The sequence below is a fragment of the Nerophis lumbriciformis genome, linkage group LG01 (assembly GCF_033978685.3).
Source record: "Nerophis lumbriciformis linkage group LG01, RoL_Nlum_v2.1, whole genome shotgun sequence".
NCBI lineage: Eukaryota > Metazoa > Chordata > Actinopteri > Syngnathiformes > Syngnathidae > Nerophis > Nerophis lumbriciformis.
In genome coordinates, this window is record NC_084548.2 from 54,527,224 (window position 1) to 54,550,380 (window position 23,157).

The following is a 23,157-nucleotide window of genomic DNA, read 5'->3' on the forward strand; positions in this document are numbered from 1 at the left end:
TAGTAGCAGAAGGCCATAGGGGTTGTTTGTCGGTTAATTTGGGGCGGTTGCCGAGAAGCGAAAAGTCCTGTGTACCTGCAAAGAAACTTGAAGTTGAGAGAGAGAAAGAGAGAGGAGATAAAGACATAAGACTCAAATCGAGGGCAAATTAGGCAGAGAAGTAAGTGACATGATTTAGTAAACGGTACAAGCGGAAGGGGGCTGGGAGAGCGGAGGAAGAGTTGGGGAGGGTAGGGCAAGAGGAAGACAGGTCACCCTGCAGGAGCTGATAAAAACCCAACAGACTTGAGAGCCTTACCCTTGCCCCTCTAACATTGTCTCTCCGTGTCGCTCTCGGGCTGAGGCATAAAATCCCATACAATTTAAGACAGACAAACTAAGGGAACCTAAGAGAAAGAATACAAGTAAACATGTACAGTGTGTCAATATTATCTCTTTGTCATCACATGTAGTTCAGTTGCAACATAGCAGTGGGACAACAAGAACATGAACAAGAGCGTCAAGAAAACGGGTTGATGTTTACAGCACACCTTAATATAAATAGTACCACTGGAGGGACATAGAAACCGCACTGAATACAAGTCCAGTTACACACAATTAACATGAATAGCACACAGCAAGAAAGTGATGCAGCCCCTCTCATGTAAAGTGGCAAACACCAAGAACACTTCTGATGAGTTAAAATCACCCACAAAATGTACAATTGTAATGAGCAGAGGGCCGCACAGGAGGAACAACAACTGTGGAGTTTGCACGTTTCCTTTGTGTGAGCCTATTTTTTGTCCACAGTCCAAAAACATGTTAAACCAATTTAGATTCACTAAAATTGTCCATAAGGGAGTGTCTTGGCGTTTGTAAAGTTTGAAGAAAAAAATTCCGTCATCTAATTATGTATGTTACCAAAAAAAATGAAATCATAAATGTTAATATTAAAGTTCAATAATAAGATTTATTGAATCAATTTAAGAATGTCGAAGACTAACTACACACTCCATATCAAAAATGCTAAATGGTTTGGTCCACCTGAATAGCGGCAAACCTCGCATGGAACACTTCACTAACATTGACGCCATGACGTCATCCAAAATCACCATTAAGTATTCACACAGGAGCAGCAACCTTTTCGGAACAAGGATGAGGTGATAAAAGAAAGTTAAAAATATAATAAATCTATTTGTGGCCGTATTAGAAGAATGTTATGTACATGTTTTACTTTTATGTCTCATTGCACAGAACGGTGGTGCATTCAATGACCCTGGATTAAAGTTAGAAACAAAGGCACACTAGGTTTTAAAGACAGGAGGAGACTTCCCTCCCTGAAGATGCAGTAATGATAATATAATTATGATAATGATTTGTCCAGTGTGTACCCCGCCTTCCGCCCGATTGTAGCTGAGATAGGCTCCGGCGCCCCCCGCGACCCCGAAGGGAATAAGCGGTAGAAAATGGATGGCTGGATGGATGGATGATTTACAGTAATATTATGATTATATTATCCACTAATAATATTCCTGAATGTGTATCAGCTAAACTCTGCACTCTGAAGTAAAGGAGAACTTGACAGATTGCTAACCATATTTAACTGAATAATGATTTTTTATATATATATATATATATATATATATATATATATATATATATATATACATATATATATATATACATATATACAGTAGCTCGACGAAGATGGTGGTGCATAACTTGCAACCTGGATGTGACACACTCACACACTTTTTAATTGGTCAAACGCTGGAGGGCAGGGCATTGAAATCCATCCATCCATCCATCTTCTTCCGCTTATCCGAGGTCGGGTTGCGGGGGCAGCAGCCTAAGCAGGGAAGCCCAGACTTTCCTCTCCCCAGCCACTTCGTCCAGCTCTTCCCGGGGGATCCCGAGGCGTTCCCAGGCCAGCCAGGAGACATAGTCTTCCCAACGTGTCCTGGGTCTTCCCCGTGGCCTCCTACCGGTTGGACGTGCCCTAAACACCTCCCTAGGGAGGCGTTCGGGTGGCATCCTGACCAGATGCCCGAACCACCTCATCTGGCTCCTCTCGATGTGGAGGAGCAGCGGCTTTACTTTGAGCTCCCCCCGGATGACAGAGCTTCTCACCCTATCTCTAAGGGCATTGAAATGAAAACAATAAAACATTTTGGGGGCTGTAAATCTAATTTTGAAATGAGCATATCCCAGCTGAACTACCGTTATCAGTTATGAAGGTATTCGAAAAGAACATGATTTATTAATGCCTTTTGACATATCAGGGCCATTAAATGATGATTTGACATGAAATTATTACATATGGCACCTTTAAGGATTTTACAATAAAATAATTTATAAATCATTGGAAGACCCTTAGTCAGCGCTTCATATCTAATCCAATCTGTTCCATCAGTAACGCTGATGTCGTTCAGTTAGTGTGCGAGCATTAAGGGACCCCCTGTTCTTCAAACCTAGTGATGCCCCTGGTCATGGGGTGGTGAAAGTAGGGTTTAGGGTGGGATGGAGGACCCTTTGGTATTCTTGTGCATGGGGGCACAGAATTTTGTGCAAGGCCCCAGAAGGGATGTAGTGAGCAAATACAAATGTATTAAGAGCTAAAATGTGGAGCATGCGTAGTAAAATCAATGTAAAATTGGACAAAGTGGCATGAGTGATGGTTGGCTAACTACAGAGCCCCTATAGCTGCAGGGCTTTGTAGCAGATCTAAATTCGATACATTTACAGCACTGCATCGTTAACAAAAGGAGGATATGGATGATGGAGAGTGGTCAATAAGCAGCGCTAATGTTACTTGAGGGCCGTTTGGTGAGTGATGCAGGAAAGACTTAACAAAATTACATCTAGTGTGTTGACAGCCATTAAGAAGCTAAAATGTGGCTGGGAAGTTCTTCCAGTCGTGCGTTTGTCTGCTCATCAATCAGGAATATGGAAATTAATTTATCTTTATTGCTTTTGAGTGCAGCGTTCTGGCGGATGCCTGTGTGAGAGGGGAGCAGCAGTTTCTGTCAGACGAGGAAAACGTCAACACACGTGAGCGTACCTCCAACCAGCCACTGACACCAACTGGTCAAACTCACCGCAAGGAGAACACAACATCCAAAGCTTACCAAAGTCGCATTGGGGGGGTTGTAACAGGCAAAATCTTCATTTTGACTGACGCCATTAGAAAATCATTAAATATGTTTTTTTTAAATGGCTGGGGGGGAGTAAACAGCAGTTGCTAGGCAATAGACAAAAAGGCCATAGTATAAATTAATGAATTTGGGAAGTATAGAAGTGTCTCTGGCAGGTAAACAGAGAAAAATAAAGATTTTGCCTTGATTTATTCTACAGTGTTTGGGGGGGGGGTAATTGTCACCTTCAACCTGACCCCTTGGAGCGCACCCATTTGGGGTGGCCAGCCTGCGGCCCCCACTGGGCCAGCTGTGTGGGCGGGGCCTCAGTACCTCAGCATCCTTCTGCAAGGCAAGGCCAATGACATCTGGGGGCTGTGATCCCAGGATGACGACAGCGCAAAGCAAACAGAAATAAAGCAAACGGGGAACAGAACAAAATAATGACGACAATCTGAGTGGGAAAAAGAAAGAATGAGTGAAGTATGACACTAGCAAGCCACGTACTCACATACTTTATAATTATTGTTGATCAACAATCCTCATTAACTTGTTTTTTTAAAGATATATCGAGTATCAATTTAATATTCAACATGTGATAGGTTTTATGCTTATAACTTTGACATCTGCATCTTTCACGCCCTGATGTTAAAATGATCACAGAACTGTGTTCTAATAATAAAACTCAAGAATACAAAAATTAAATGGATAACACAAAAGAAGGGTAAATGCGGAAAAGAGTCAAGCACATTCACACAGACAATAACATAGGCTGCTTTAATGATGGTGCCCAGCCCCCCTTTCCGAGTCCATGGCAAAGGTTGCACCCCACAACACGGGACAGCAAGAGGCACAGTCAAGCCACAACACAAAGCACAAGTTTTGTTTTGCTGTATAAAAAAGGGGAGCGCAAGTGAAGACTAAACTTACCGTTGGGCGCCTGTCACCCACCATCATTACATCTCAGCACAATATCATCACAGTCCTGAGGTTACACTTTCCAGAGGATTAGACAGAGGATGAGGAAAGGGAGGGACAAGGTTCTTGCTCTTGGTTAGTTTAAGTACTTTTGGTTCTTAGGCTGATGGACTAGAAAGCTGCACCGTCCCAAACTATTTGGGAGCACACCTACAGCGAGGGAGTCTCCAATGGCAACAACCAGAATCAATATATGAAAGGACTAATGTGTGCACTTTGTCTATCTTTCTTCTGATGTTTGTGTGTGAGGTTTGTACATACAAAAGAATGCATGATCTGAGAATGTTTGTTAATAATAATAATGTCGTAAAGATTCTGGAATGATTATGATGGCTTTTTCAACAGAGGGTTTGTGTTGTGTTAGATACGCTTATTAAATTAGAAACTTCTAGCCATTGATGGGGATCCATTCACAGGTTTAGGCTGCGGAGAAGTATTTGGTTCAAGAAGAAGGACTGAAGTCGGAGAAATTTGTATTCTAATGCATTTAAACATTTTGTGTTTTACCATCAATATGAAATATTGTGTTTTGCTATAGATCACCATTACAAAGTGATCATATGATGTTTGTGTTGTTTTTGTGCTCAATAATATAACGTTCTCTTTCCCGGTCCTTCAAGCTTGACACCAGATAGGGGGAGTAGAGAAGTTCAAGGGACAAAGGCTCATATCAAGATGTTTTAAATGACAAGAGCAGAGACAGCTTTACAAAGACACTTCTTTGAAACATCCCGACGCTCTGAGCAAGACTTGAATATGGCTGCAATCAATAAGCTCAGTTATTGATTGGCTGACTGAGTATTTTCCTCTAGTTTTATTTCAATATGTTGCATCAGGGAGTTCATTTCACCTTGCAACCAACATACTAAGCAATGATATATTGCAAACAAGAGGGTTGTTGCACATATTGAAGCCTCTCAGAGGGGCAGAGCATAACAACAGGGATTGGGAAGTAAAAAGACACATCTTATAGACATGCCTTTTTAAATACAATCAGTAACTAATATGTCAAAATCTAACTTCATTTACACTACGTGTAACTATTGGAATAGGAAGCTAAACACATTGGACCATATATTAGTATTGTTAAAAAATAGCTCGGTTTTTTGGTTCATACTAAATAAATTGCAGTAGAATATGCATCATTAGGTCAGTGTGTGTGTTTGAGGGACAACTACAAGCTCTAATTCAGACAAGAAAGGGACTTACATCCACAATGAAGAAGTCCAGCCAACACCAAGCGTTGGTGAAGTACTTGACAAAACCATAGGCCACCCATTTCAGCAACATCTCCAGGATAAAGATGTAGGTAAAAACTCGGTCTGCATATTCCAGAATGACCCGGATGGTTTTCCTTTGCTCAATGTACACATCCTCAAAGGCCTTTGGGAGAAACAGGACACACACATCACACACAGGAAACTGAATGCAGTGATTCACAGGGGAAAATAAATCAAATAACTAACGCTAATTCACAAATACAGAAATATGCTGTTCTTTAAGTAGAATTTGATATGCTTAAGGATAAGCGGTATAAAATGGATGGATGGAGGAACATGCTCCACATCCCATTTGATCTTCAGCCACAAAAGACCCCAGTTAAATAAAGGGTAAAGAGCCTTAAAGGTGTCGTTTGCAAAATCCATTCTGCATGTGGTGCCCAAAATGTTAAATACAGCGACATAGTTTCCGCACAGCCGCTGCAATAAAGCGCACATGATGTTGTGATCTGTGTTAAGGCATGGAGAGTTCAGTGTTTTAATGCACACATGTTAAAAGTGTAATTTCAATGCTGAGGATGTGCGTTTATTAGAAAAAAAAGAAAAGAATGAAGGTTATGGCAAGCAGAAATGTTGTTGTTTATATTAAGACCTACTCAGTGGCCTAGTGGTTAGAGTGTCCGTCCTGAGATCGGTAGGTTGGGAGTTCAAATCCCGGCCGAGTCATACCAAAGACTATAAAAATGGGACCCATTACCTCCCTGCTTGGCACTCAGCATCAAGGGTTGGAATTGGGGGTTAAATCACCAAAATGATTCCCGGGCGCAGCCACCGCTGCTGCCCACTGCTCCCCTCACCTCCCAGGGGGTGATCAAGGGTGATGGGTCAAATGCAGAGAATAATTTCGCCACACCTAGTGTGTGTGTGACAATCATTGGTACTTTAACTTTAACTTTTAACTTTAACTGTTTTCTCTAAAATATGCATTGAGGCTGTAGCTGCAGCTCTCATGCTAATACTATAGTGCTAATACTTATCGCTTCTAAAAGAATATAACTTCCGTTTTTAAATCCTTTTGTTGTTGAAGATCATTCCACCGTTCAAAAGCAACTCTAATATTTTCTCTAGTTTTACTTCTCTCTTTGTCTAGTCATTTTTGGTTGATGTTTTCTCTTGTACGTGTTTTCTTGTCCTCCATTGTATACAGGCTAGGGACGTAACGATTATAGTCGTAAAAATAAACTGCGATAAAATTGTCGGTTAGTATTGCCATTTAAAATTGTAATTGTCATAAAACCGTGATTGATTACCACTCTGAAAAGCTCACAGTGATACTGCTAATTTCCCGGAGAAGCAGCTAGTGCGCTAATCGCTAACTAGCTTAAATGCTAGCATGAATACAAAACACATTAACATAAACATCCCCTGTTTTGCCTTTCATTTTAAGATACATTCTAAAAATTTACAAATTAAAACAGAAGAAGACAAAGATATTTAAAAACCTCAAATAATACGAATACAGTTAATCCGGAAAGTATTCACAGCACATCAATTTTCCACACTTTGTGATGCTACTGCCTTATTCCAAAATGGAATAAATTCATTTTTGTCCTCAAAACTCTACAGATAATACCCAATGATGACAATGTGAAAAGGTTTTTAAAAACATTTGTTTTTAAAAACATACATGTACATAAGTATTCACAGCCTTCCCTCAATACTGTTAATGCGCCTTTGGCAGCAATTACAGACTCAAGTCTTTTTGATTACAATGCCACAAACATGGCACACCTATCTTTGGGCAGTTTTGCCCATTTCTGTATGCAGTACCTTTCAAGCTCCATCAGGTTGGATGGGAAACGTTGGTTTTCATCCAGGATGTCTCTGTACATTGCTGTATTCATCTTTCCCTCTACCTTGACTAGTCTCCAGTTCCTGCAGCTGAAAAACATCCCCACAGCATGATGCTAGCACCACCATGCTTCACTGTAGGGATGGTATTGGCCTGGTGATGAGTGTGCCTCGTTTCTTCCAAATATGATGCCTGGCATTTATACCAAAGAGGTCAATCTTTATTGCATCAGACCAGTGGATTTTGTTTCTTATGGTCTGAGAGTATTTCAGATGCATTTTGGCAAACTTTTTACGAAGAAATGGCTTCCGTCTGGCCACTCTACCATACAGGCCTGATTGGTGGATTGCTGCAGAGATGGTTGTCCTTCTAGGACAGGCCTGGGCAATTATTTTGACTGGGGGGCCAAATATAGAGAAATAAATGTGTCTGAGGGCCGGTATATTTATTTTTAGGAACACTAATACAAAACCTCACAATAATGTCTGATTGAATGCTAAAAAGTTTTGACAGACCGCCTTAAAAAACGGAATGGAATTTTACATTTTACTATGAACGATAAAACACTGAATATTGACAACATATGAACGTCCCACCCCATCTCGATCGACATATTTTACAATCAAGCAAAATGCGACAAACAGCAAAGGGTAAAAATACAATATACAATCTGATACATCACTAAGCTTTAGCACTTTGTTGTGAAAATCTCCTTTCACGTCTGTCCCTGACACCCACATTTCAGGCTGACACTCCCCACCCCCACTGCTTGGTGCCTCGTCTGAGCTGCTGTGACTTAGATTACCATAGTAACTAATTAATTACCATAGTAACTAGTATATCATGCAAAAGCGCAGATTCCAACCATTCAAATACTTTGTATAGTTCAAGACTTATGGTCATTTGAAAACATCACTACACATCAAAATGGCAGCTACAGTTTCCATCTTAAAGATCTAAAAAAATTATTTGGGAATGTCCGGCGGGCCAGATTGAAATACTTAACAGGCCGCATGTGGCCCCCGGGCCTTAATTTGCCCATGTCTGTTCTAGAAGGTTCTCCTCCCTTCACAGAGGAATGCTGTAGCTCTGAAAGAGTTACTATTGGGTTCTTGGTCACCTCCCTGACTAGACTAAGATGAATGCAGCAATGTACAGAGACATCCTGGATGAAAACCAATGCTTCCCATCCAACCTGATGGAGCTTGAGAGTTGCTGCAAAAAGGAATGAGCAAAGAAGAATGCATGAAACGCCCAGCTTGAGGCTGTAATTGCTGCCAAAAAAGCATCAACAAAGGCTGTGAATACTTATGGTATGTACATATGATTTTTTTTTATTTTTAATACATTTGCAAAAAATACTTTTGAAATTGTCATTGTGGGGTATTGTCTGTAAAATTTTAGAGAACAAAAAATACTTAATTCCACTTTGGAATATGACTGTAATATAACACAATGTGGAAAAGGTAAGACGCTGTGAATACTTTTTGGGATGCACAGTATGGCTCTTAAAGGGGAACTGCACTTTTTTAGGAATTATGCCTATGGTTCACAATAATTATGAGAGACAAGAACACTTGTCTTTTAAAAAAAAGTATTATTTTAAAGATGATAAAAACACTTGGAAGATGCGGCCAATGGGAGTCAAGCCCTCTAAAACAACTTCAAAACCCTCCATCAACGTTTCGTATACACACTGCAAGTCTATATGTAATGTAGTATCAGACAGTAACAATACCTAATATTTACAAAATTTACCGTATTTTGGTCATTTTAATCATTGCCGGAACTAATTATTTGCCACATCTATTTCCGTTTCCATAGCAGTGCACGTCTGACTTCGGATACAAACAGGCGAGTGTGTTCTAAACATGGTAGATTCAGTAGCAAACCACAAAAACAACTATTTTTGGACAAATAAGGCATTCACAACTTTATCTTTTGAATCTGAATTTTTGGAGGATGAACTACTGCTTCTAGAAGCCAGTACGAAGGAAGCGTGAGACGTTGGAGCAGACAGAAGTCGAGAGAGTGAGGTGAAAGTGAATTGAAGCTGCAAAATGTATAATTTGGAGACAAGCTATTTTGACATAAATGGAGTGCATACCCAGAACTAACTGGAAAAAACGTCCCTGGCCAGCTGGACCAAACAGACAACTGTCGATCGAGTGTGTCACACTTCATCTTGATCGTGATACATGCAGCAAATCATGTGTGTATCATGACAAACAGCATACACTTTCTGGCTCGCTGTGTACAAACAAAACATAAAATGTGTGCTAATACTTTACAGATACTGTAATATGATTGTTCATGTTTTTCAGTCAGTACGGATTGGTGTCTTATCGCATTGTGTTGTGCTTTACAAACTCAAACACGTTTCGTGCTGACGTAGAAGCTAGCTAATCTCCTTCCGTAGTTAGCTTCTACGACGAAAACCGTAGCGCACCGATGTGTTAGTACGCTAGAAAAATAGTTCCTCAATGTTTGCTCCTACAATAAAAAAAAGTCGCTACAGCTTGGTCATTATGCAGGTTACAGAACGTAAATGAAGTATTGGTGACAGGTTTTGAATGCATTTTAAAGTGATTTAGTGGTAGAATTGATTGCTCCCATTAGCTGCATTGCTAGCCACCAAGAACAAGCCTATTTTTATATGTTAGAAAGCGAAAAAAAAATAACCTTTTGTTTTCTTGTCTCTTAATGTGAACGATGGGCAATATTTAAAAAAAAAAAAAAGTGCAGTTCACCTTTAAGAAGTCAGATCAATAATTACAATAATGTTTCTTCTGTCAAGAAAAGTATAATGTGTCCATTCATTTAGTTATTTATGTATTAAAAAAATAAATACAACTTGTTAAAAAGACTTCAGTTTAAGTACTTTTTGAGCACATTCAACAATACCTTGATATATCTAGTCACAAAAATCATGATCATTTTCTTATCGTTCCATCCTAAAACAGACAGCCTGTACTGAAAATTGTTATTTGCGTCTCTGGTATGTTTATGTGATGGGACACAAGTAGGGGATTTTATTTTTTATGTTTCATTGCCATGCATGTTTTAGAGTGTTTTTATTGTTGTGGATTTTAGTTGCATGTTTTTATTGCGGTGGATTTCAATTGCATGTTTTTACATTTTAGAATTTGATTGTATTTTTAATTGCACGTTTTTACTCCTTGTGGACTTTGCTGGCATTTTAAGACTTGCCCCTTTTTTAGCTTGTTGCCCCTAACGACCAAAGTGCCCAATCAAACGGCACCTGAGATCAGACGCACCTGTGGAGCATTAGAACTACACACATTTAAAAAGGATAATTATCTTTCCTTGTTTTGGGACGGTTGCTCTCACTGCATTGGGTTCTTAATATTTATATTGGGTTTCAGCAAAATTCTTTTAGATTTTAACATCCCACCACTCGGGTCCATCACATTTAGAAGGTTTTAAAAAGTTTTTCTTAAAATTTTGACAAATACAGATCTTTACTTGTTAATTCCGGTCTCCTTGACTATTAGTACTTATGCACGGTGGCAGAGGGGTTAGTGCATCTGCCTCACAATACAAAGGTTCTGGGTAGTTCTGAGTTCAATCCCGGGCTCGGGATATCTCTGTGTGGAGCTTGCATGTTCTCTCCGTGACTGCATGGGTTCCCTCCGGGTACTCCGGCTTCCTCCCACCTCCAAAGACATGCACCTGGGGGGTTGATTGGCAACACTAAATTGGCTCTAGTGTGTGAATGTGAGTGTGAATGTTGTCTGTCTATCTGTGTTGGCTCTGTGATGAGTTGGCGACTTGTCCAGGGTGTACCCTGCCTTCCGCCTGAATGCAGCTGAGATAGGCTCCAGTGACCCCCCGCGACCCCAAAAAGGGACAAGCGGTAGAAAATAGATGGATGCATCCGTTAGTGGTGTTCTTATATTTTTTAGTTTAAAAAATTTAATTTGGATCCAACTGCAAACTGCAAATGAAATTAAAGGCTCCTCCTCCAACAGGAAGTTGGCAACAGCAGTGCTTTTTGACGCCCCACCACTACACGTTGTACATTTATCTTTGTTGGACACACGCCATGACTCACCAGAGCTCCACTGCTTAGGAGGATCATGAAGATGATGAGGGTCTCAAACCAGTTATGCTCTACAATCAGGTAGCAAGTTTTCCTCAAGAACCACCACGGCTTCCCCCAGCCCATGGTAATGTCGACATCACAGCACTTGTACTTGGCCACACACCCTATATGAACACACGGGGAGATGGGAATTTCATTCTATTTGTTTAAATCAGCGACACGTCACAAGCATGGAGTCACGTTAAAGCAGGATTCATCTATGTACTAAGTCGCAGATTACATGAGTCTTAGCGGGACTGTGCCCTTTTCTTCCTTGATTGAGTGCCTCATACCTCAGCATGCAGTTTCAAATATGCCATGGATAAATAGGTCAAAAATAATTAGACAGCTCCACTCCTGGATGCTTCTGGGAATGGGTGAAATACATAATAAAACCTCTACATTAAAGCACAAGGAAGGCAACTGAACGCTTATGAAATGAAAGAAAGGCATAGTCATGTCTGACAGCCCTGATGTATCCCATACCTCAATTCAAACATGACCTGTCTGTTGAACCAGCCTATCTTGAGAGGTCAAGAACCGTGACTATATTACCAAAAAAAAACACAAATCCTTAAATTGAGGAATTTGTGAAAGTAAGTAGAATATGACTACATGATTATCGAAAAAAAAACCTTATAAATAAACTTATAATATCTTGAGGGCAGGTAGGGATCAGTGGCGAGAGAGTCAGACAGAGATGATAAATAGCCGCCATGCTTGAGTGACCCTTTATAATGAAACCGTCCTTCACCCAGCTGCCCTATCATTTTCACTTAGCCCAAGGGAGTCTCGGTGCTGTGGACTGGAGGTAATGGGTGCCATGGGAGCAGTGGTCTCACCATCTGTCCAGCATGCTTCTGGTTCCATGTATTCCTCCACCGGCTCCACCACCACCACCTCCTCCACATCTGGCTTGATGTCAATCGTGCTTCCCTCTGATGAGCTGGTGTCGTCCAGCTGCGAAGACACAGATGTTATTTTAATGTGAAAACACGGAAATGTTTCCTTAACACCTAAATCCTAATGAGGGGCCAGTTAGAAAATGTAAACATTATATAATCTCTTAGAGGAAAACAGCCTTAACAACATTGAACACCAAAACCACTAACTTTAAGTATCAATTTCATTCACATTGTCTGCTCGGCTACAAATGACAATACTTGAGTTATCGTATTTTGTATTTAAATTAAGATTCTATGTCCAATCTATTCACAGCAGTGTGTGCACTTCCTTTTGTACAGTCATGTGAAAATATGGGACACTCCATGAGGTTTGTATTTGTTTGTATAAGCTAAAGCAGGGGTCACCAACGCGGTGCTCGCGGGCACCAGGTCGCCCGTAAGGACCAGATGAGTAGCTTGCTGGCCTGTTCTAAAAATAGCTCAAATAGCAGCACTTACCAGTGAGCTGCCTCTATTTTTTAAATTTTATTTATTTACTAGCAAGCTGGTCTCGCTTTGTTCGACATTTTTAATTCTAAGAGAGACAAAACTCAAATAGAATTTGAAAATCCAAGAAAATATTTTAAAGACTTGGTCTTCACTAACTGACAAAGAAACAGATAACAGATTTGGTGTCCAGTTCAAAGTGTGACATGATTTATTTAAAAATTTGAGAATTGACTTTTGTATTTTACATGAGTTATTATTTGTACAAACATGGTGCAAAGTAATTCATGATTTGTTAAAAAATGTTAGTGGCTAGCTAGTTAAAATGGGATATAGTGATTTCACAAGACTGTCTTAGAAGTGATCATTTGAAAATGTTCAATTTGAAAAATGTGCACTTAGAGAAAATATAAAAATAAAGTGTTGCATATTGATATTTATCTGTTTCTATATATATTTATTGTGAGAAATCATTAAGATGATCAGTGTTTCCACAAAGATAAATATCATTAATTATTAATAATAACATAGAGTTAAAGGTAAATTGAGCAAATTGGCTATTTCTGGCCATTTATTTAAGTGTTTATCAAACTGATAGCCCTTCGCATTAATCAGTACCCAAGAAGTAGCTCTTGGTTTCAAAAAGGTTGGTGACCCCTGAGCTAAAGCTTCTACAAGGATGAACATTTGGCAAAACATGCACCTCAACTGTGTTGCCTGTGATATTATTTTTCTGACAAATACACAACATGTCAACACTACCGTATTCCTGGAGAATATCACATATTTTGCCTTTTTCTTTCCCAGTGCCCATCTGTTTTAATAGTTTTCTGTATTTTCCCCGCATTTTAACTTTCATGAAAAAAATCCCAATACAAAAAAAGTCTGGTGCTGCCAGAGCAGCACAGCTTCTAGTTCACTCTGCAACACTTAGGCCATACACGACTGACATAGGGACGGGAGATACGGCCTAAATCGTATATCACAATAGTTATGCAGTTTTTTGCGATATGCGATATATTATTATGACATATATTTGGTATATAAATGATAATAAAGCCATTTCAAAATGGGTTACATAGCTAGGCGCCTAAATTTAACTGCTGACGTATGCGGTAAAATATTGCATTGTTTCCAGTTGTATTACTTTCTTAAAAATATTATTAATCTAATTGCTAATTTACTGTTAAAAGACATACTTTTAATAGTATTTAATCTTCTGTTGTTTGGATATGTCACATTATGTTTGGGCTATACTACAAATTTGAGTATCCATCCAATACTAAGTAGTTACGGGGGCAAAATTAGCCATACCAATGTTCATACTAAAATGCTATTATCTAGCCACTTATTCGCTACCTCTACTGATACTATACTTGGTATTGTGACTGTTGATATTTGTATCGATCCGCCCACCTCTGTTTACACTCAAGAGCTTGAGCGTAGCGGTTAGCTATGCTTTTTGTATCCTCCTACGGTGTATAGTGTGGCATGTTTACCTACTCATTGTCCTCCAGTGATAAAGTTACATGTAAGAAACCTGGTTTATTTGCATGACACAGCTAGAATGTGTCATTAACACGCATTATCATGATATGACTACAGAATTAAAAGCTTTATCGTCGGCCAAATTTATATCATTTACATCGTATATTGTCTAACACATCTTGTATGATTATTATAGCTATACTACATGTATGCTAGCATGTTTTCTAAAGCACAACTCACCACCACAAATTATGTATTTTTTCCACATGATTGTACACCAACATAGGGTGTCAAAAAGTAATTGGGTACAATCTGTCAATTTGCTGTCTTTTGACAATAATGTATAACCCATTCCCAACTGAAGCACTAACCTCTTTGCTGTTTTCGTTTTCCGACTCGCTACTGAAGTCTTCCGTATTAAGGTTCTCAAAATCAGACTCCCCAACAGCAATGGGCACACAGACGGTCAGGTTCGGGTTGTGGATGAACGACATGTGGTCCTCGTCGATCATGTACTTGCCCACACTGCTGCCAATGCCGCTGGTGGTCCCATTACCATTCTTTGCATAGTCCAGATCTCTGTTGATGTCGACCCCAGTGTGGTTGGCAATGCAGTTGAGCTTCTTGTCGTACATGTCGTCCAAAGGCTTCTGCTCATCCTCCATTGGCGGTTTTCTCAACAAACTGGCCATCAGCAGACGCATTTTGACTTTTGACCACGCAATACCTTTCTTGATGCGTATGACGGAAATCTGCAGGTTGTTGAGCTCCCCGTCGTCGTCCGTTGCAGCCAAGTTGTCAGCGCTGAATGAGCTCAGCAGCAAGGCAAGGAACAGGTTCAACACCTTTGCAGCAAGACGAAAACTTAAGCTCTGTCAACATTAGACAGCATTTCTCTTGTGAGGATACTCACCACCAAGTTACCGATGACCATGACCATCATGAACACGATGAGGCACATGCCCTGGCCTGCTACCTCCATGCAGTCCCACATGGTCTCAATCCACTCACCACACAGCACCCGGAAGACGATCAGGAAAGAATGGAAAAAGTCGTTCATGTGCCATCGTGGCAGCTCACAGTCGGCGTCGATCTTGCACACGCAGTCTTTGTAACTCTTGCCAAACAGCTGCATGCCCACCACGGCAAAGATAAAGACGATGATGGCCAACACTAGAGTCAAGTTTCCTAAAGCGCCCACCGAGTTACCAATGATTTTGATCAGCATGTTGAGAGTCGGCCATGACTTGGCCAGCTTAAACACTCTCAGCTGGAGGAAAGCGGAAGGAAAGGAAATTAGTCTTTGTAAAAAAACACAGCATCTTTTGTTTGTTGATGTTTTAAGGTTAGGGTTGTAGTGTTTACCAATCGGAACGACCGCAGCACCGAAAGACCCTCGACATCAGCTAGAGCCAGCTCGACTAAACTCAGCGTCACAATGAAGCCATCAAAACAATTCCAGGCTTCTTGAAAGTAGTAATAAGGATCCATGGCCACCAGTTTAAACATCATCTCCCCTGCAAAGATCCCAGTGAACACCTGGCAAGAGAGAAGGTAGAAAACACACAAATGCATTTAGTTCAACATTACTCTTTTCTGGAAGTGCAACGATGTAAAGAATGATGGAGCCGTTCTTTGTGACAGCTCGTCCATTTACTGAGGTTGGCAAACATTCATAATATGGCAGCAATAGCTTAGTCAGTGAGGACTTGACTTGGGGATTGCAGGGTTTAAGATCCACTGAAGATGATAATATGGAACGTAAGCCTGGCTGTTGGCGGGATGCCAGTTTGCTGTGGAACACTGCCAAAGTCACATTCCCCTTATTCTGACATCTCTCCTCAGTGTGCCAACTAGAGTTTTCCCCCAGGGATCAATAAAACATAACATGAAATATCGAATCTGAATAGAATGCAGACACGGGGTCAGGAACCTAACAGTAATACCGTTTTTCAACTGTACTGGTCAATACTGGCTTGGCTCAACTCCACTAATCAGGTTGGCTCTACTTGCCTTAATTTTCCATTTCAACATTATACCATAGGAAACTGCAAATACTATCGACACTCTTGGAAGTCAACCTGACCAAGTATCCATTGGTTACAATGTCAGGTACTCATGTTAAACAATACCAAGGCCTCAAATCATAAGGTGCATGCATTTGGGCGTGAGCTTGCACGCAGTTTTGGATGCTCTTACCAATGGGGTTTTGCAATTTGGCTACAGCGTACTTTTTTGGACATTAAAGAGGATCTATTAGGGTCGATACTTTTCGATACTTTTCCAAATAAAGGGAACTATGAAAAATGTCAATATTGGCTTTATTTTAACAGAAAATCTTACAATACATTAAACATATGTTTTCTATTGCACTCAAAGAACAATTTTAGAAGGTTAAAATGTACATTGGGATTTTGCTGTTGCACTCAAAGCACAATTTACAATTTTCCATATTACATATAGTCTGCCATAATCAAGGATTGGGTTAGAATAGAACAGACAGCTTTACTGACATTGTATTAAATGCTTCATGATTTATGGTTGCCACTACTGGTCTGTGCTTTAAAAAAAATACAATTATTAGTAAGTACTAAAGACAAAACTATGGATAAATGTACACAGATAAGCCATGTGGCAGGTAAAACACACGTGTTATAGATAAAACACAAATTGTAGCAATTTGTTGCAAAATTTAGTAATTTCACTTGCATTAGTTGATGCTAATTGGGCATTTTAACTCTTTGTCCACGCTAATATTTGGCATCCAGCCAAGCAGCTGTGTGACATTCAAAATTGAGTTTCAAATAATAATAATAACAATTAAAAAATATCAACGGCATATCAAATACAATTTAAATAAAAATTGAATGAATCTTTTCTATTTGCAGCCTTCTGAAGGAAATATCAACATTAACCTCTGTACGCACACACACGTGAATGCAACACATACTTGATCAACAGCGATACAGGTCACACTGAGGGTGGCCGTATAAACAACTTCAACACTGTTAGAAATATACGCCACACTGTGAATCCACACCAAACAAGAATGACAAACACATTTCGGGAGAACATCCACACCGTAACACAACATAAACACAACAGAACAAATACCCAGAACCCTTTGCAGAACTAACTCTTCCGGGACGCTACAAAATACACCCCCCGCTACCACCAACCCCCCCAAAAACTGTGAGAACCACTCAGCAAGACCCCAAATAAGTGCTTTAAATGCAGATTAAAGTCATCATAGTGAATACCTCAAACTATTGTGTGTAATATAGCTCAAACTGCACTTAAAAATACTTCTGCGCTTTCTTCTGGACACAGTACACGAGTTCAACTATTGTTAACAGTGGGAAGGTTAAAGTTGATTTAGCCGAGCTATAATTCAGGCAACATCTCGAAGCAGCTCATCGATCAGGTTTCATGAAATATTAATACAGGCCTCCCACTAGTCAGCCAACCAGCGGCGAGACAAGCTTTCTCCACTATGGCAACACACAAGCATCCAACCATGGGGGGGGGGGGGGGGGGGGGGGGGGGGGGGGGGGGGGGGTAGCAAACGTGTAAGCTTATAAAGAAACACAGAATGTATTTTTTTCCATTGAAGTAACACTTACCAAATTGCCCACAGACAGCATATGCTCAAAGTCAGGGGTCATGGGGTAATGCTCCATGGCCATGAAGAGCGTGTTGAGGACGATACAGATGGTGATGGCCAGGTCCACAAAGGGATCCATGACGAACTGGTTCATTAGCTCCTTGATCTTCAACCAAGTGGGGGAGCATTCCCATATAAGGAATGTGTTAGAAAACTTATACCAGCATGGCGGACACTTGCGCTGGGACTCCTCCAGTTCTGAAGAAATAGCGCGGATAAAAGGTCACAACCAAACATACTTGTGTGCTTGAAGCAAACTGCATGCAGAGGTCTTAAATGATATACGATTTGTATGTATCTGATACTGCTGGGCTATGCAAAGCAGATAAGCAGGAAATTCATCTCAAACTAACCAACCAATGAGAGCAGCCCTAGTTAAAGAATAATGAGAAAGCAGGTTAAAAAAAGCTGGGTTAAAGTGGCAGTACCCTCCACTAGTGTGTTGGTAATGACGCTCATGACACTGTTGGCCCGCTCTTTCCGCCCAAAAGAGATATTGAGCTGGTCCACAGACACCATCAGGGAGCCAGACAGCTTCTTCTTCACCTCAACCTCAGTAGTTGGCTGTCAGGAGGAGAGGAAGAATCAAGCACCCATGGAGAGGACATGAACACCATCCCACATTGCCACCGGTGGTCGGCGGAGGGAAGTGCACAACAGCATTGGCAGCTAAAAGTAGTCGAGTTTGAGATTACTGTTGGCAGGCATCGGGGCATGTGTCATTCGTTTTTCTCAAAGCTGGTTAGAGGACGTGTTTTGGATGCTGTAAATGCATGCAGTTGAGTTCTGGACCACTTATGCCATTTATAAAAGAGTGTCCGAATTAGATTAAATGTGTTATGTGTCTACAAGAATATATTTAGGGCCTTGTAGGCAATGGTAGAGGCACTATTGCACTGCAACATAATATTTGGATTGCAAGCAAACTAATTTCTACAATACTATAATTTCAATTGCACAAACTGAAAAGAGAGAAAATGAAGGCGAGTCGTTCAAGTCAGTCCAGTTGTCATGCATTAAGCATGCTCCAAGTCAAAGAGAAGGAGAGGATTCTGCAGACAACATATCCATTGTCCTACTTACAGTATTAGGCATGCTTTTTTTGCTCTACATCTACCATGCTAACTATCATCATCATCACACTACTACAGTAATTCAGTTTGCTAACGTTCATCAGGAAGAGTTCAGAAAACAGAGAAGGGTTGAGACAAACAAGAAGCCCTCCTTTGCTTTCTTAAATCCTATTAATATCCATCAGATAGGATGTGTGTGCGTTACTTTCCAACTGCTATGGGATGTGGTCTATGCATTAGGGAAGCAGTTAAAAATGTCTCCTCCACCACCTACTGTAGAGCTACCCACACAGGCTCGCAGAGGCCCTGAATGCCTGAAGGAGGAACACATCGACACACTGGAGCAAGATAACTCATCTTTGTATGCTGTTTGTCAAAATGAATAGTGTTTGTCACTTCTGTGGAGATGTCACCTGAGAAGCAGTGAGCATTTTCTTTGTTTTGCTTTGGAAAAGTATTTTGCACAGTACACTGACATATATAAATTAATTAGTCCAAGAAAAAAGTGCCTGATAGACCTAGTTTTACTAACCCATGAAATGTAGGGCTGCCTTCAGTATGTTTACAATGAGATGTATGTGTAGTATGTCTCCATCCTTAGCTTTACTACGGAGGGCAGCATACACTGCAGGAGTAGGGGGTCGGGAGGGGACGGGCAGGGCGAGCGCTGAGCCAAGAGATACATACGGGCTTGCAAAGATGACAGATCAGAAAGAAAGGAACGGACGAGAGGGACGGAGGGGCCATGCCTAGATAGGTCTACTCATTGACTTCCTTACACTGTCGTCGGTAGCTGCCTTATCTATTTTCACCTCAGGCAGAAGGCGTCCACCGGGCCCAGGGCCGATGAGGGACACCACGCCGTTGCAATCCACTGTGCTGTTCCTTTTGCCGTGGTAGCCGCTGTAGCTGCTTCGCCGGTATGGGCTGAACAGGGATCCCCGGCGCTCCTCGCACTCCTCCACCGTGCTGTGTTCATCATCGGCAAACTCATTTTCTGAACCCACGTCCTTACCGCGGCCCTTGAAACTGAAGATGCTGCTCTTGCTGTTGTGGCGGGACAGGAAGGGCGAGCCGGGTATGCTGAGAAGGGACTAGAAGGGAACAGAGAGGAGATATATGAGTGAAAAGAAAATGTGGAAACTTTTGAATTACAATCACTTGCAATTCGAGCAACAGGATGAACACCAACACAGAGTTGTTAGCACAACAATGATCAGGCCGGAATGTGCCTTCTTGAAATATGTATTGCATAGATTCTGCCCAAGGTCCAAAAACATACATTTTTGGTTAATACAAGTCTATGTCTTGTGTGAATGTGACTTTGTGTGTTTGGCAGGTGATTAATTAATGATCAAGTTACAGTGTGTCATGCTGCTGCTGATGTCATTCTATTTAAAAAAAACACACAAAAAAAACACTGCTTGATGTCGGCTGAGAAATGCTCCTGCAGGCCCCAATGAGGTTAAGGTTAAGCCAGGGATATTCAAATAAATTGTTTTGGGGGGCAGATTTCCAGAAAACTAAGGACCGCGGGCCCAGACTCGTTGCCACTAGTTGAATAGACAAATTAGTGGAAAAGTTAGGACCTCAAATTAAACCTTGAGGAACACTACTAGTATGACTAAATAAGTTGAACAAATGACTGCTGACTGCATCTAAAGTAGTGAATTAGTGAATTACATTTTATATAGCGCTTTTTCTCTAGTGACTCAAAGCGCTTTACATTGTGAAACCCAATATCAAAGTTACATTTAAACCAGTGTGGGTGGCACTGGGAGCAGGTGGGTAAAGTGTCTTGCCCAAGGACACAACGGCAGTGACTAGGATGGCGGAAGTGGGGATCGAACCTGCAACCCTCAAGTTGCTGGCACAGCCGCTCTACCAACCAAGCTATACCGCTCGGTTGGTAGTAGGTTGGTTAAACAAACTACAGCGACACCTTAATACATAAATTACATTATGGGAAAAATGTGGAACTCACTCAGAGGAGAGGACTTACAAGGGAACGCCTCAGTTAAGTAAATGAAACGTTTTGATTCGAGTGTTCTATGTTTGCTAGCATGGTTAAAAATGTCATGTCATCTCCGAGTTCATCTATACAACAGGAGTACTCTAGTGGTTATAGGAGAAACGTTTGTCTACCAAGTTTTGAACTGAATTGGCCCCTGGGCCGCCAGTTGAATAGCCTTGGGTCAAGTAATATACAAAAAGGATGAATGGATGGGTCTTTGCGGTGTAGGACTGCCTATAGAGAAGAGGTGAAGGCACTGCCAGACCACTATGCAAAAAAACAACCTCATTCTCAATCCCACAAAGACCAAGGAGCTGATTGTTGATTTCAGGAATAAAATCACTGAGCCCATCCAGCCCATCTACATCATGGGAGAGGAGGTGGAAAGGGTCTCAGAGTCAAGTTCCTGGGGGTGAACGTCTCAAGCAACATGACCTGGAAAAGCAACACCACTGCACTCCAGAAAAAAGGTCAACAAAGAATGTATTTTCTGAGAAGTCTGAGGAAAATAGATCTGGATGATAACCTGCTCCTGTCCTTCTATCGCTGCTCCGTTGAGTCAATACTGACCTACGGCATCTCCGTGTGGTTTTCTAGCTGCACGGTGGCAGGGAGAAAGAGATTACAGGGGGTCATGAACGCGGCCCAGAGGATCACTGCATGTCCTCTTACATCTCTAGAGAACCTGCATAAGAGACACTGCAACCATACTTGCCACCCTTGAGACCTCCGATTTCGGGAGTTGGGGGGGGGGGGGGGGGGGGGGGGGGGCGTGGTTGGGGGCGTGGTTAAGAGGGGAGGAGTATATTTACAGCTAGAATTCACCAAGTCAAGTATTTCATATATATATATATATATATATATATATATATATATAAGATATACTTGACTTCCAGTGAATTCTAGCTATATATATATATATATATATATATATATATACATATATAAATAAGAGAAATACTTGAATTTCATTGTTCATTTATTTACACATATACACACACATAACACTCATCTACTCATTGTTGAGTTAAGGGTTGAATTGTCCATCCTTGTTCTATTCTCTGTCACTATTTTTCTAACCATGCTGAACACCCTCTCTGATGATGCATTCTGCTTCGTGTCCTTGTTGTGTGCGCAGTTGTGCACTGCACTCTCTAAAAGCTGTAGATGTTATTGTCACATATGCATGTACAGTAGATGGCAGTATTGTCCTGTTTAAGAGTGTCACAACATTGCTGTTTACGGCAGACAAACTGCTTTACGGTAGACGAAAATGTGACTGCTGTTGTTGTGTGTTGTTACCGCACTGGGAGGACGTTAATGAAACTGCCTAACAATAAACCCACATAAGAAACCAAGAACTCGCCCTCCATCATTCTACAGTCATAACGTGATTGGGCAGGCACGCTGTTATATTGTGGGAAAGCGGACGTGAAAACAGGCTGTCGACACGTCACTCAGGTCCGCCTGAATTTCGGGAGATTTTTGGGAGAAAATTTGTCCCGGGAGGTTTTCGGGAGAGGCGCTGAATTTCGGGAGTCTACCGGAAAATCCGGGAGGGTTGGCAAGTATGCTGCAACAGGAGAGCAAACAGCATCCTCAAGGACTCATCCCATCCAGGTCACCACTGGCTTGAACTCTTGCCCTCAGGGAGGCGCTATAAGACCATCAAAGTAAGGACAAATAGACTGAAAAACAGTTTCTATCCTAGAGCTGTTATTGCCCTAAACTCTGCACTTACCTGAACACTCACCACTTTATTACTTGCTTACCTCTGATAAAGATCTACTGTGCATGTTTTTAAATTTTAAATTGTTTTATTATTGTTGTTGTCTTAAGACTATTTTATGTAGGTTTGTTTTAAAAGCACTGAGCTGGATTGCTGTCCAATTTCGTTGTTTCCATACAATGACAATAAAGGTATTCTGATTCTGATTCTGAAATTAAATGCAACCCGCCATGCAGTTCTCCCTCGGACGCACGGTCTGCTTAAGCATCACGTGACTTAATAAACAAGAGGGGGGAAATTGGGTCAGTGATATCTGACATATGCCAGGGTCACACAGAACAGCCAAAATAGCATTAGGGAGGAACATGAGTCATGATGACAACAATCTGTGCTGCTGCCAACTATCGATCCAGCTTTTAATAAAACCTCACAGCAGATAAAGAACAGCTCAGCTGAAATCACGTGTTTTGGCAAGAGTCGTTGCTGAATGTAAAGTTAACAGAGATTTGCAAGCAAACAAGCCACTTTAC

The 23,157-nt window shown here is 41.0% G+C and overlaps 1 protein-coding gene across 5 annotated transcripts in view; it reads right to left on the reverse strand.

Annotated features, from left to right (window-relative positions):
- The window catches only part of scn8aa (sodium channel, voltage gated, type VIII, alpha subunit a), a 113,959-nt gene that overhangs the window by 22,204 nt on the left and 68,598 nt on the right, over nt 1–23,157 (reverse strand). For 3 of the 5 annotated variants that reach the window (XM_061986968.2, XM_072914027.1, XM_061986959.2), the window contains 9 exons: nt 19,664–19,978; nt 18,240–18,375; nt 17,771–18,009; nt 15,513–15,686; nt 15,061–15,417; nt 14,519–14,992; nt 12,111–12,228; nt 11,239–11,393; nt 5,301–5,474 (listed from right to left, as the gene is read on the reverse strand). In XM_061986968.2, the coding sequence (XP_061842952.1) occupies nt 5,301–5,474; nt 11,239–11,393; nt 12,111–12,228; nt 14,519–14,992; nt 15,061–15,417; nt 15,513–15,686; nt 17,771–18,009; nt 18,240–18,375; nt 19,664–19,978 (2,142 nt within the window). The remainder of the gene's footprint in view (nt 1–5,300; nt 5,475–11,238; nt 11,394–12,110; nt 12,229–14,518; nt 14,993–15,060; nt 15,418–15,512; nt 15,687–17,770; nt 18,010–18,239; nt 18,376–19,663; nt 19,979–23,157) is intronic. The other 2 variants (XM_061986977.2, XM_061986986.2) reach the window with 1 other exon arrangement.